The 14,240-nt window shown below is 41.9% G+C and overlaps 1 protein-coding gene across 1 annotated transcript in view; it reads left to right on the top strand.

Annotated features, from left to right (window-relative positions):
* CAP2 (CAP, adenylate cyclase-associated protein, 2 (yeast)) overlaps positions 1 to 11,550 on the top strand; it is a 157,807-nt gene extending 146,257 nt beyond the window's left edge. Inside the window, exons 10-11 of the mRNA XM_011967584.1 lie at positions 5,204 to 5,344; positions 10,121 to 11,550. Coding sequence (XP_011822974.1) covers positions 5,204 to 5,344; positions 10,121 to 10,204 — 225 coding nt within the window. The 3' untranslated portion in view covers positions 10,205 to 11,550. The remainder of the gene's footprint in view (positions 1 to 5,203; positions 5,345 to 10,120) is intronic.
* The last annotated feature ends 2,690 nt before the right edge of the window (positions 11,551 to 14,240 follow it).

Genomic DNA, 14,240 nt, shown 5'->3' with positions numbered 1-14,240 from the left:
AAAAAAAAAAAAAAAAAGAAAAGAAAAGAAAGAAAGAAAGAAAAGAAAATGTAACGGAAAATAAGGTTGAAATAGCTATTTTGTTGCTAGGTGCAACAAAACTGTAGGTACCTAGCAAAAAAAAAGTAAACAGAAATGGGAGATAGTTACAAAGAATGCAAGAGTGGTGTTGTAAGTCAGTGAACAGGAAGACAACAGTATCAGTGGTCTCAGTTATTTATTGTGAGTTTGATGAAATTCAGCTCAAAATCTCAACAGAGTTTTAAATGAAAAATGGTCTTAAAATTCATTTGGAAAACAAATGGACAAGAATAGCTAAAACTGTGAAAGATGAATAAGGTGAAGGGAATTGCATGCCTGATATTGACTCATTGTAAAGTGCTATATTGTTAGTGGTATACAAAAATAGATAAATGAAACAGACTAGTGAGCCCTGAAATCGATAGATGCATAGATGGAAATTTGTATTTTAGGGCAGTTGATTATCCGTGTGGGAAAAAAAATACACTGAATTCTACCTCACATCCTACATAAAAGTAAAATGCTAATTGTGAAAAACAAATACTTTGAAACTTTGATAATAACATGTAGAAGAAAAATTTTATGCCTCAGAGTAGGAAATAAATTAATTAGGGTCAAAAAGCACAAACCATAAAGAAAGGACTTGGTCATTTTAACTACATCAAAATTTAAATTATATGTTTAGCAGAAGACATAATGTGAAGCTGAAAGACAAGCCATGGACTGAAGAAAGATATTTGCAATGCAGATAATCAAAAAGGATTCGTATCTAGAATTTATAAAGAACTTAAATCAATAAGAAAAAGGCTGCCGGGTACAGTGGCTCATGCCTTAAACCCAGCACTTTGGGAGGCTGAGGTGGGCGGATCACCTGCGTTTGGGAGTTCGAGACCAGCTTGACCAACATGGAGAAGTCCCGTCTCTACTGAAAATGCAAAATTAGCTGGGCATGGTAGTGCATGCCTATAATCCCAGATACTCAGGAGGCTGAAGCAGGAGAATCGCTTGAACCCAGGAGACAGAGGTTGCGGTGAGCCAAGAATCGTGCCATTGCATTCCAGCCTGGGCAACAAGAGTGAAACAAGAAAGAAAGAGAGAAGGGGGCAGGGGAAGGGAGAGAGGGAGGGAGGGAGGGAGGGAGGGAGGAAGGAAGGAAGGAAGGAAGGAAGGAAGGAAGGAAGGAAGGAAGGGAAGGAAGGAAGGAAGGAAGGGGCGAACAATCTAATAGAAAAATGGGCACAGAATATTAAGGCAATTCAGACAAAAAAGAAAGCGGTTGATAAATGCATGAAAATACTTATAACCTACCTAACTAGTAGAAGTATAGATACCAATTAATACCACATTTAGTGATGTCTTCTCACACTCATCCATTTTGCATTCAGGCTGTCCTTACTTTGCATGGTGCTAGGTTAACTGAATGTTATCAATTTGAGGACTGCCTACATACTAAAGTCTGATGCTATAGGATTGCTAAGGAGGTGAAACAATGAGAACCCTGATACATCAATGTTGGGGGAGTAAATCTGTGACATTCACTGCAATGCAAATTGGCAGCATCTAAGAAAGTCACATTCAAAGTCTGTGACTGAGTAATTTCACTCTCAGTGTATACACTAAAGAAGCCCCAGTACATGTGCCAAGGAGACACATGTGAAAATGTTTATTGCAATATTATTCATAATGGCAATAAAAACAATTTAAATGTCCACCAGTTGGTAAGTTAATGAACCCTCCCAATAGGATACCAGTTAGTAGTTTAACTAGTATAGCAGCTAAAATGAACCGGCCAGGCACAGTGGCTCACACCGGTAATCCCAGCACTTTGGGAGGCTGAAGCGGGTGGATCACCTGAGGTCAGGCGCTCGAGACTAGCCTGGCCAACATGGTGAAACCCCGTCTCTACTAACAATACAAAAATTAACTGGGCGTGGTGGCGGTCACCTGTAATCCCAGCTACTCTGGAGGCTGAGGCAGGAGAATCAGTTGAACCCAGCAGGTGGAGGTTGCAGTGAGCCGAAATTGCGCCATTGCATTCCAGCCTGGGCGACAAAAGCAAGACTCCATCTAAAAAGAAAAAAATGAACTACAGTTACATGTATAAAAATAGGTAAATCTCAAAAACAACATTGAGCAATAAAGGCAAATTATAGAATTGCAGGCTATGTATAATGTATCCATTTATTAAAAAATTTAAAACATGCAAAACTCATATTAAATATGCTTATGAGAGCTCCAGGTGGCCGTCCCAGGCAACTCACGTGATGGACAGACCTGGTGAATGACAAACAGAAAATTCAGAACAGGAGTTACATCTAGGGAGGGAAGGAAGAAGGTGAATGAGGTGTTGGATGGTACTGACTGGAGGCTTCAACTATATTGCCAGATTTTAATCCAAAAAAAAAAGCTAATAAGCCAAAATGTAATAGTCTATAAAGCTATTTGGTGGTTGGACATATATGTACTTATGTATGTGTTATATAATTTCTATATGTTTCTATGTTTGAAATATATCATAATTTTTAAGGATACAGGCATGCGTTATAAAAATACCCTCTGAAAGGATAAACCATGGGGGACTGGAAACTTGGCCATGTGGCTCAGAGACAAGAGAAAGACATTTTCCTGAATGTTTTTTGAACTTTTGAATGTTCAAACCAAGTGAATATCACGACCTATTTAAAACACTTAATACATTGTTTTAAAAGGGTTTGATCACAATGGAACCAGAAGGTAGATGAACAGTTACCTGGGGGTGGGGATGGGGATTGACTATAAATGGGCATTAGGGATATTTGGGGGCTAATAGAAATGTTCTCAAACTGGATTGTAGTGATGATTGCACAGCTCTGTAAATTTATTAAATATCATTGGATTGTACACTTAAAGTGGGTGAATTTGGTCAGATGTGGTGGCTCACACCTGTAAGCCCTCCTTTGGGAGACCGAGGTGGGTGGATCACCTGAGCTCAGGAGTTCGAGACCAGCCTAGCTGACACTGTGAAACCCCGTCTCTAATAAAAATACAAAAATTAGCTGGGCGTGGTGGCACACAACTGTAATCCCAGCTACTCGGGAGGCTGAGGCAGGAGAATCACTTGAACCCAGGAAGTGGAGGTCGCAGTGAGCTGAGATCGCACCACTGCACTCTAGCCTGGGTGACAGAGCAAGACTCCATCTCAAAAAAATAAAAGAGAATTAAATTAAACTAAATTAAATTAAATTAAATTAAATTAAGTGGGTGAATTTTATGTTTGCAGATTTCACTTCAATAATACTAAAATATTGAAAAGGGTGGGGAAGGGGAATGGATGAAAGTTCATATGATTTGGCCCAGCATTCCTATTTTTGGCAAGCTATCCTAAGATGATAGTACAAATTATGGGGGAGAGAAAAGACTAAGATAATCAATGGAAATGTTTAAAATTGTATGGAGAAAGAAATTCTTGGAAAACAATATTAATGCAGAAACGTGTATTAAATGCACGTCACCCATCGCTCAGCAGAGGAGCTATTCTTTGGCCCGGCTCTCCTGATAAGAAACAATCTCTGCTCTGAACGTGTTCACAGTCCACCAGGGAAGAAAGACATGTTTATTACATACCCAAATGCAGTACTGCCCAAAATGCTGTGGAAATTAAATTCTGACATACCAGAGCATTCTTAAAATTCCAGTACACATAGAGCATCCCTAGTCAAAAAATCCAAAATCTGGCCAGGCCCAGTGGCTCATGCCTGTAATCCCAGCCCTTTGGGAGTCCAGGGCGAGCAGGTCAGGAGTTTGAGACCAGCCTGGCCAACATGGTGAAACCCCATCTCTATTAAAAATACAAAAAATCAGCCGGGCATGGTGGTGCACACCTGTAATCCCAGATCCTTGGGAGGCTGAGGCAGAAGAATCGCTTGAACCCCAGAGGTGGAGGTTGCAGTGAGCCGAGATGGCGCCATTGCACTGTAGCCTGAGTGACAGAGCAAAACTCTGTCTCAAAAAAATAAAAATAAACACAAAATTTAGAAAGGACATCTAGAAATCACCAAAACATGACTGCAGACACATTCTTGAAATACAGATATAGGTGCCGTGTTATTATTTGTGATAGAGCCCTATGTGTACCTGTCCTTGAACTACCCCTGCCTATTTTATTTTTCCACTGGGGCTCAATTCCAACTTGGTGTTCAGTTTCTATGAAGAGAGAGGAGGAACCAGAGAAGTAGAGTGACCTGGCCAGACTCCCCACAAGGAATTCTTTACATCACTTGCACCATCAACAGGAGTTGCTCCTGGTTTGCAATCCAACCTTTTCTCCACTGTGAAAGAAGAGATGTCTTTATCGCTTTAATTACCATGACAAGAAGGAAAATTAAAGAGTTGTAATACGGTCTTTGGGGGAACAGTCTGCCCTTATGGAGATTTTGGGGGGATGTCTGAAAACGGATTGTTGGAAGAGAAATTTAAAACCGATCAGAACTTTTATAGCACTTCGATATTTATAAACAATACAAAGAATCGCCTCCTCTTTTGTATGATCCTATTTATCTATATAATGAGTATCCCGAGCCAAGCCCCCAGTTTTGGCTCCTGAGATGAATACATTTCAAAATACCTAGACATTCATCTCATGTAAGCCTCAAATTCAGCCACTGAGATTTTTATCCGGCAAAAGACTTATGTGGAAAGAATGGTAGTGTTTCTTATTTAAGTTCAGGAAAAAATCTGCTCAGTTTTTACTCAAGAATAGTTTTACTTGTAAGTGACAACTGTAGAACTTGTTTTAATCCTAGTTTCGTAGAGATTTGTCAAAAGTAAAATTTCAAGCAAATGAATGTGAATACATCTTGTTTCCTTTATCATGAAATCAAATACATGTTTCAAATCCACTAACACGGTTGTGAGGCTTTTTCTGAACATCTAGCCGCTGTTCCCAAATTAATCCCTTAATTTTGTCTCAGGAAAGAGACCCTGAGGTTTGAGAATCCCCTTGTGTGGTCTTTTCATTCTGTCCCCGAATGACACCTATCCTATTCTGCCTGAAGGCTTTGCCATTAACCCACCTCCCCAGCTCTGACCCAGTAAATCCTAATGCTTGGTTAAACCCAAGCCAAAGCCAAGAGATTGTATTTATTCAAGGGCATTGTGATTTCTGCTTCTTTGCTTTGGTCCCAGATATTTTTTCCTATTTCAGGTAATGGGGAGAGTGCCAACAATTTCCATTAATAAGACAGAAGGTTGCCACATATACCTCAGTGAAGATGCATTAGACTGTGAGATCGTGAGCGCCAAGTCATCTGAAATGAACATACTTATCCCTCAGGATGGTGATTATGTAAGTACCTTTCAAACGGCTGTCAAGAATTTTTCTGGAGCCTTCATTATTAACATTCTTAGAGATTGAGTAATCAACCACCAACCTGCAAGCTTTATTTGTAGCATAATTCACAGGCAGGAGAGGAATTCAGGGAGCTGTCTTCCGCATCTCTTCCCGCCTATTAGCTTCTTGACTGTACTCACTCCTGGATTTCCGATTCTCAAGGTAGTGTACTAATAATTCATTTAATGGACCGGTGTTTATCAAATAGCACAGCGTGCATCTGAGTTCGTATTATGTAGGACTAAATATTTTCCTTTGCTCTGGTGGAGGTAAAAGGAAAGAAGGACAAATACCTCGGAGAAAAAATGTGAGGACAGAGAAAAGACAATAAGTAGGGCTATTTGTGCAGCTATGCTTCAGTGAGAGGTTAAGTGTAAGAATCGGGAAGTTTTATGAAAATGCCAGTCCCCCGATCTTCCACCTGAGGTTGGATTCAGGAGGCCTGGAGTGAGGCCCAGGAATCCGATTTTTAACAGGCATATCCATTAAGTCCATCCAATGGCCCTTCTGAGAAACACTAGTCTAAGAGACTTGGCCACTATTTATTTTCTCAGCTTTCTCTCCTCAACAAAGTATCTTCTCAAAGAAGCATATGCATATTCTCACACTTTGAAAAGGGAGTATGAATAAATAAGTGCATTTCCTGGCTCATGAAGTGTGATGGATCTGCTAGTTGCTACTTGGAAGTGGGGAGATCAATAGAGAAGGCCGAGCATGGTGGCTCACCCCGTAATCCCAGCACTTCAGGAGGCTGAGTGGGGCAGATCACGAGGTCAGGAGTTTGAGACCAGCCTGGCCAACACGGCAAAAACCCATCTCAACTAAAAATACAAAAATTAGCCATGTGAATCCCAGCTACTTGGGAGGCTGAGGCAGGAGAATCGCTTGAACCCAAGAGGCGGAAGTTACAGTGAGCTAAGATTGCGCCATTGCACTCCAACCTGGGCGACACAGCGAGACTCAGTCTCAAAAAAAACACAAAAAACAAAAAACAAACAAACCAAAAACACAAAATTCCCTTTAAGTCTGCTAGTGCAGGGAGCCAGTGAACCAGAGAAGGACGGGAGAAAACGTAACTTAGCTGGCAAACATCTGGAAGAGGCACTCCCTCAGCCTGAGGGGTCAGTCGCCAGGGCCTACGCAGCAGTCGACACACAGGCTGATCTCCTTCGGCAGACAGCGTGACTGCTGACACCTTCTCCCTTCCACACCTGGCAGTAACTTCTTCAGCTCTGCTCAGCCACGTGTCATACATTACAGGCCAGAATTCATCATTTCAGTTTAAAAAACAAAACTCTGCAAGCCTCAGGCCATGCTTCACTAGTAAGTGTGTATGGACAGTCTAACCCTGAGATAGAGAAGAGTCCTCTCTTGGGTTCTCTACCTAAAAAAATTCCTGGAGAGCTGATGCCAACAGCTTCAGAGTAGCAGAGCCAAAAATTGGAGGGAGCCCTAGGCTTTACAGCTGTTTAAGCAGAAGGCTCAGCTGCATGGGACTGGATCTGCTAAGAAAGCAGTGGGGTTTGGATGAACACTGCAGACTAATGAAGCTGGAATCTGTGGGCATGGGACCCAGGCACCTGTAATTGTTAAAGCTTCCCAGGCAGTTCCAGTGGGGAGCCAGCATTAAGATCCACCGGCCTAAAGGATGAGTGTAAGTCAAAACCTGAGCATTCATGCTAAAAACCAAGGTCTTGGCCGGGCATGGTGGCTGACGCCTGTAATCCCAGCACTTTGGGAGGCCGAGGCGGGCAGATCACAAGCTCAGGAGATCAAGACCATCCTGGCTAACACAGTGAAACCCCGTCTCTACTAAAAATGCAAAAAATTAGCTGGATGTGGTGGTGGGCACCTGTAGTCCCAGCTCCTCGAGAGGCTGAGGCAGGAGAGTCACTTGAATCTGGGAGGCGGAGGTTGCAGTGAGCCGAGATCACGCCGCTGCACTCCAGCCTGGGCGACAGAGCGAGACTCCGTCTCAAAAAAAAAAAAAAAAAAAAACAAAATCTTGCCTCTTATAGGTCAATTACCTTGTGGCCCTCTTCATGTGTTCTTGGTTGGAGCTGGTAGGGAACAACACAGAGGACCTGCCATGGGCATTGTGGTGTAGGAATGAATGGAGGGGATGTTTCGTCTTGAAAGAAGTTGGTCTGCAGAGAAGATCCGGTAGCATATTACTAACCCCTCACTGCCAGGAACAGATTTGGGGCAGCTGTAGTGCAATTACTATCAAAGAGGTGCCTTCATCTGGCACATTCTCTGCTTGGCCTGGTTCTTGAGAACAAACACCAAACCTCGTCTACCCATCCAGAAGAGCCCCAGAAGGAATATTGGCTACACAAACGCACACACGTTATTCAGATTGTGGGTTCTTTACTTCAAGATTTTTCCATTGCAGATTTTACTCAAGAAGAATACATCACTCATTATAGCAAGGGCTTTGCCTTTATTTTATTTATTTGTTTGTTTGTTTGTTTGTTTTTTCGAGACAGGGTCTTGCCCTGTTGCCCCGACTGGAGTGCAGTGGTGCGATCATGGCTCACTGCAGCCTTGACCCCCTGGGCTCAATCGATCTTCCTGCCTCAGCCTCTCAAGTAGCTGGGACTACAGGCATGTGCCACCACACCCTGCTAATTTTTGTATGTTTTGTAGAAACAGTATCCCTGAGGACAGGCAGAGACAAAGGGGAGGGTGGGATTACCATCCCCACTCCTGGGAATCCTCTGCAACTCTGCCAAAAGAGATGCCAAATCAGAGTGGCTCATCAGCAGCACTACACTGTGTAAGGCTTGTCCTTATACAGTGGGGTCTCGCTACGTGGCCCAGGCTGGTCCTGTACTTCTGGGCTCAGATGATCTGCTGGCATCAGCCTCGCAAAGTGCTGGGATTACAGGTGTCAGCCACCATGCCTGGCCCAGGCCTTTCCTTTTGAATGAATGAATGACTTCATCCCAAAGAAACAGTTGGATCCTACATCTAGGAAGATAAGTACCCATGTGTGTTCCGTGAAAACACCACGGCTTGCAAGCATGGGCATCACTTATCAGACACATGAGGTTTCAACAAGCACTGCATGGACTGGAAGTCCGAAGAGGCCCAGAAGCCAGGTCCAAGGCCTCCTTGCCTTGGAGAGGTTTTTTATCTTCTTCTGAAGGTCTTCTGTCCTTCTTCCTTGCCTTGGAGGAGGTCTTCTATCCTCTTCTGAAATGACTGGAGAATCACTAAGAATCACTGTCTGGGAAAGGAGTGTTGACTCAGACTACTTTTATTTTTACTATTCTCTATTATTCTTTGTGTGTATGTGTTTGTATGTGTATTTTCCAATGGGAAAAGTAGAGTGCCTTGGTGAAGGGTAACAAATGTGTATATAACCCTAAGCTCATTTTTACAATTTATCAAAGAGTAGAGAGCTACCTCTGGGATAAAACCTTTCCACTCCATGTGATTGGAACCAGCAGCATTGGCATCACCTGGGAGCTTGTTGGAAATGCAGTTTCTCATTCCATTCCCCAGACCTACTGAATTAGAATCTGCATTTTCATAAGATCCTGAATCAGAATCTGCATTTTTTTTTTTTTTTTTCCGAGACAGAGTTTTGCTCTCGTTGCCGAGGCTGGAGTGCTGTGGCGTGATCTCGGCTCACTGCAACCTCTGCTTCCTGAGTTCAAGCGATTCTCCTGCCTCAGCCTCCCGAGTAGCTGGGATTATAGGCATGCACCACCACGCCTGGCTAATTTTGTATTTTTAGTAGAGACAGGGTTTCTCCATGTTGGTCAGGCTGGTCTTGAACTCCCAACCTCAGGTGATCCGCCCACCTCGGCCTCCCAAAGTGCTGGGATTACAGGCATGAGTCACCAAGCCCAGCCAGGGAGAATCTGCATTTTAATAAGATCCTGGGTCAGAGTCTGCATTTTAGTACTATTATTATTATTTATTTTTATTTATTTATTTGGAGACAGAGTTTTCGCTCTTGTTGCCCAGACTGGAGTCCAGTGGCATGATCTCGGCTCACTGCAACCTCTGCCTCCCGGGTTCAAGCGATTCTCCTGCCTCAGCCTCCCGAGTAGCTGGGACTATAGGCGCATGCCACCACTCCTGGCTAATTTTTTGTATTTTTTTTAGTAGAGATAGGGTTTCACCATGTTGGCCAGGCTGGTCTTGAATTTCTGACCTCAGGTGATCCACCCGCCTTGGCCTCCCAGAGTTATGAGATTACAGGCGTGAGCCACTGTGCCCAGCCAGAATCTGCATTTTCATAAGATCCCAGTTGATTCATGTGCATATTGAAGTTTAGTGGAGAGTAGTGGGTAAAATAGAGCACAGATTTGAATTCTGGCTGTGCTGTTACTGGCCACATCTTTTAAGGCCAGTTGCTTAATCTTTCAGGACTCTGTTTCCTGCAGATGGCATCCCCAAGAACTCCTAGCTCATAGGGTTATTATAGGAGATCTGCCGAGTTCATCTTTGTCCAGTGCTTAGAAGGATGCCTGGTTCGTTCTAAATGATGCTTTTAGCTTTAATGATGATACTGACTTGAAGTCACAGAACTGACACGTGACATATGCAAGTCTCCACGTGACAAAGACCTCCCCATGACGCAGCTTGCAATTCGATCGAATTTCTTTGCCTATCATGTGGCAAAAATCAGCCTCCCCATCTGTTTGCAAAAGGAAGCCTTCGTTTAAATAACTTCGTTGTAGTTTAAATAACTTTGTTCTTCTTGCCTATTTCCAGAGAGAATTTCCCGTTCCTGAACAGTTCAAGACAGCATGGGATGGATCCAAGTTAATCACTGAACCTGCAGAAATTATGGCCTAACTTCCCGAGAGACCGAACTCCCTCACCTGAATCCCCCCCTATCAAACAAACAAAAAAGCAGCAGTAAAGAGCTAGAAGTTGCAGTAGCACCTACTGCTTTAGCTTTGGCCTCCAACAATTCTGTGCTGTAGACACAGCACTGTTTCTGGCACGCCTCGTGGGCATTTTGAAATATTTAACGTTTCCTCATGATTTGCCTTTGTGTGTGATTTTAGTTCCACATGATGACTTGTGAACATTATGGATTTAAAGGGAAAAAAAAAAAGAATTCTGTTCCCCTCATATCATGAACACAGTAACTGATAGATAAAAAGACTGCATGATTCACTTTTACACTTATATTTCATTGCTAGTTAAAAAATAAAACCTTTGAGAATATAAGATGTACATTTTTACCTTTTAGGCAATTTCAATATAATGTAGAAGTAGTAGTATGCCCTGAAAAATGTACACGTTTTTTCTTATTGTTACCACATGTTCACCTTTATCAGCGTGGATACTGTCAGCATGAGTACATATTTCAACCCACGCTTTTAAAAGACCTAAGAGTTTATATTAAGGACCAAATTCAGTTTCTTGGTCCTTAGAAGACCTATATTCTCTGTAGTTACTGAAAACTGAAAGTAAATTCTAGTTATTCATCTTACATATTTTTCCACCATGTCATTTGAAAACTTACTTTTCTTCTGCATAAGAGATTCTTATGCCAAAACATTAATCAGAAGAAGTCATTTTTTTTGCTACGTAATACCTCGCAACTTTGCTCTAAAATCAAGCTCAGTTATTATTTTCCAAGTTTGAACATGTTAAATATCAGATGCCTTGTAAATTATGTCTTTAATGTTTTATTATAGACTAATTTCCTCTTTTCCATCTGCCAGACTTGCTAACCAGCCTCAAAAATGAACATGAAAAAGCCATACATGTATTATTTCTCTGAAAACCTAAGGCATTATCTGTTGGTTTGGCTTGCTGCTCCTATTTTGTAGTCTTGATAGTAGAAGCTTCTTTAGCATAAGAGTAGCTATTATATTCCTTTTTATCTTTTCAGTACATAGTGCTGAAAAATCTGCAATTTCTTGGATCACATTTAATGAATTACAGTATAATGCTTGGCGGGCCCAGTACAAGCATATATAGCGTGCCTATTACAGCCTTTGGAATACATCGTTTTCATTTTTTAAATATCTTCTATATCCATATAGTATTCGAATTATTAATGCTCATGTACCAAGGTTTTGCTATGAAAGTTTTGTCTGTATGAATAATGTGGCTTTAGTAAATCATTTTTCAACTGTAAACTTATTCTGAAATAAAGTAAAATTCTAATTGTTTAAATACTGTGATGAATTCTGGATGTTAAAATGGTTTTTTTCCTACTTTGATTTGCCCCTTGCTCATGTGTCATACTTAGAAAAGACAGCTGAGTCCTTCTGTTTGAATTAGAGAATTTATCCAGCATGCCATCAGCTTCCCTGATGAATGAGGTCTGCTTTGAGATAGATATCAGATAAAGCCGTTTGCAATTAGATTGACTGCCAGAAAATTCTAGAATTCAGTTTTGTAAATCAAGTCCTCTTCACTGAGAAAATCCTCCTCATAGATCTTTGTTAATATAAACATCCCAGAACATAAGTGATTTTAATAAATACCATACATACCTTATAAACACATAATCATAAATAACATAATAAATATATAAGTAAACTCCTAAAAGAAAAAAAAAACTGAGAAGACCCTAAAATGGTATATTATATATCCATAATATAGTGATAATTTTGTATTGAGATATAAATGCACCCGTAATTCTTAAAATCTGTCAACTTGCCTCGTACTTGACATCAGTCTTTCAGTATGCCTCACCATATGTATTGAAAATCTGGACTTGAGGCTCAACAATTATTTTTACCAGCCCTGTATTCCTTAAGCCAGGGGTCCCCAACCCCCGAGCTGTGGACTGGTACTGGTCCGTGGCCTGTTAGGAACTGGGTGGCAAAGCAGAAGATGAAGGGCTGGCGAGCCAGAATTGCCACCTGAGCTCCACCTCCTGTCAGATCAGCCACAGCGTGAGATTCTCATAGGAGTGTGAACCCTGGTGTGAATTGTGCACGTGAGGGATCTAGGTTCCGTGGTCCGTATGGGCACCTAAGGCCTGATGATCTGAGGTGGAACAGTTTCATCTTGAAATTACGCTCCACCCCACCCCGCCCTGTCTGTGGAAAGGTGGTCTTCCACACAACCGGTCCCTGGTGCAAAAAGGTTGGGGACCACTGCCTTAAACCATCTACTTAAGTAACATAACAGTAGGTTGAATTTGTTGAAAAACCTTTGGCAATGTATAAGCAATTAACAAAAACATTGCTGCATCGCCAGTGTCTCTTGTTTCTTGCACCTTTTGAATTCCTGTATTACCAATATTGTGACCTAATAAATATTGTCAAAGCATTAAGAAATCTATACTTAGCAGAATTGCTGTCACATCCATTCCCAAAAAGTCAGAAGGAAAATCAGTGTCAGGACCGGGCATGGTGTCTCATGCCTGTAATCCCAGCACTTTGGGAGACTGAGGTGAGCACATCACTTGAGGTCAGGAATTCAAGACCACCAGCATGGCTAACATGGTGAAACCCCATCTCTACTTAAAAAAAAATACAAAAATTAGCCAGGTGTGGTGACACGCCTGTAATCCCAGCTGCTTGGGAGTCTGAGGCAGGAGAATAGCTTTAACCAGGAGGTGGAGGTTGCAGTGAGCCAAGATTGTGCCACTGCACTCCAGCCTGGGTGACAGAGCAAGACTCTGCCTCAAAAAAAAAAAAAAAAAAAAAATCAGTGTCAGAAAATTAAGTGCCAAAGGTCTCCTGTATCTTGTTACTTTGTAGCATTACAGGATAAAAGTGACAATTCAAAAGAGACCTTTGTTGTCTTGAAAATTCATTTTTTGATAGTACTCTCCCCTTAGATAACCTATTACTGATAGTCAACCTCTCACAGCAAGCCATCTTGAAGTACAGCTTCGATTCTAACCACTCCTCCCTACATATAGAACTGGCAAGAAATACATATAGTTTGATTCACTTATTCTCTCCTTCATTGACAATGTCTGCTGCAACTTCTTAGATGCTAGATGGGTTTATCTAGGGGATCCCTTCATTTTAAAAATGAGAAAGCTGAGACCCTGGGCTAGAACACAACACACACCTTTGTATAACTACTGTAGTTTGGCTTCTAGTCTCAACATACTCCTCAGTCTCAGAGATCATCAATCCAGTGGCTTCATCTCATCCTTCATCGGTGGAGATTCTCGACACTGCCTTCATCTTATTAAACTCCCTTTGATGTTGTGATTCAGATGTGTTTCTCTGGCTCCCTTCCCTCCTACCTTTTTTGTTTCCCTCTCAAATGCTCAAATACCTATTTCAATACCTCTATGTAGATGAGTCCCAAATCCACATTTCCAACCCAAATCTACCTCCCCGGAGCCTTCACTCCCAAGTGTCTGCAGAGTATTTCTACCTGCCTGCCCCAATGTTATGCAACATGGCTACAATTAATGCACATCTCCCATACATACCTAACTATTCCTTATCTGCCTTTCCAGTTTCAGTCAATGGCTCCCTCACATTTATCATAGATTTAAAACCAGCCATTTGCTGTAATAAAAAATATGAAAGAGGCCAGGCACGTTGACTCATGCCTATAATCCCAGCACTTTGGGAGGCCGAGGCGGGCAGATCACGAGTTCACGAGTTTGAGACCAGCCTATACAACATGGTGAACCCCGTCTCTACTAAAAATGCAAAAATTAGCCAGGTGTGGTGGCACACACCTGTAATCCCAGCTACTGGGGAGGCTGAGGCAGGAGAATTGCTTGAACCCAGGAGGCAGAGTTTGCAATGAGGGCCCAGATCATGCCACTGCACTCCAGTCTGGGTGACCGAGTAACTCTGTCTCAAAAAAAAAAAAAACCTTTCGCTATCCTACATCCCTCTTTAGCTCCTTTCCTTTTTTTTTTTTTTTTTTTTTTTTTAATAGCAAA

This window comes from Mandrillus leucophaeus, unplaced genomic scaffold, assembly GCF_000951045.1.
Source record: "Mandrillus leucophaeus isolate KB7577 unplaced genomic scaffold, Mleu.le_1.0 Scaffold800, whole genome shotgun sequence".
Lineage (NCBI taxonomy): Eukaryota > Metazoa > Chordata > Mammalia > Primates > Cercopithecidae > Mandrillus > Mandrillus leucophaeus.
The sequence above is the reverse complement of the archived record's forward strand: the minus strand, read 5'-3'. Positions and strand labels throughout refer to the sequence as shown.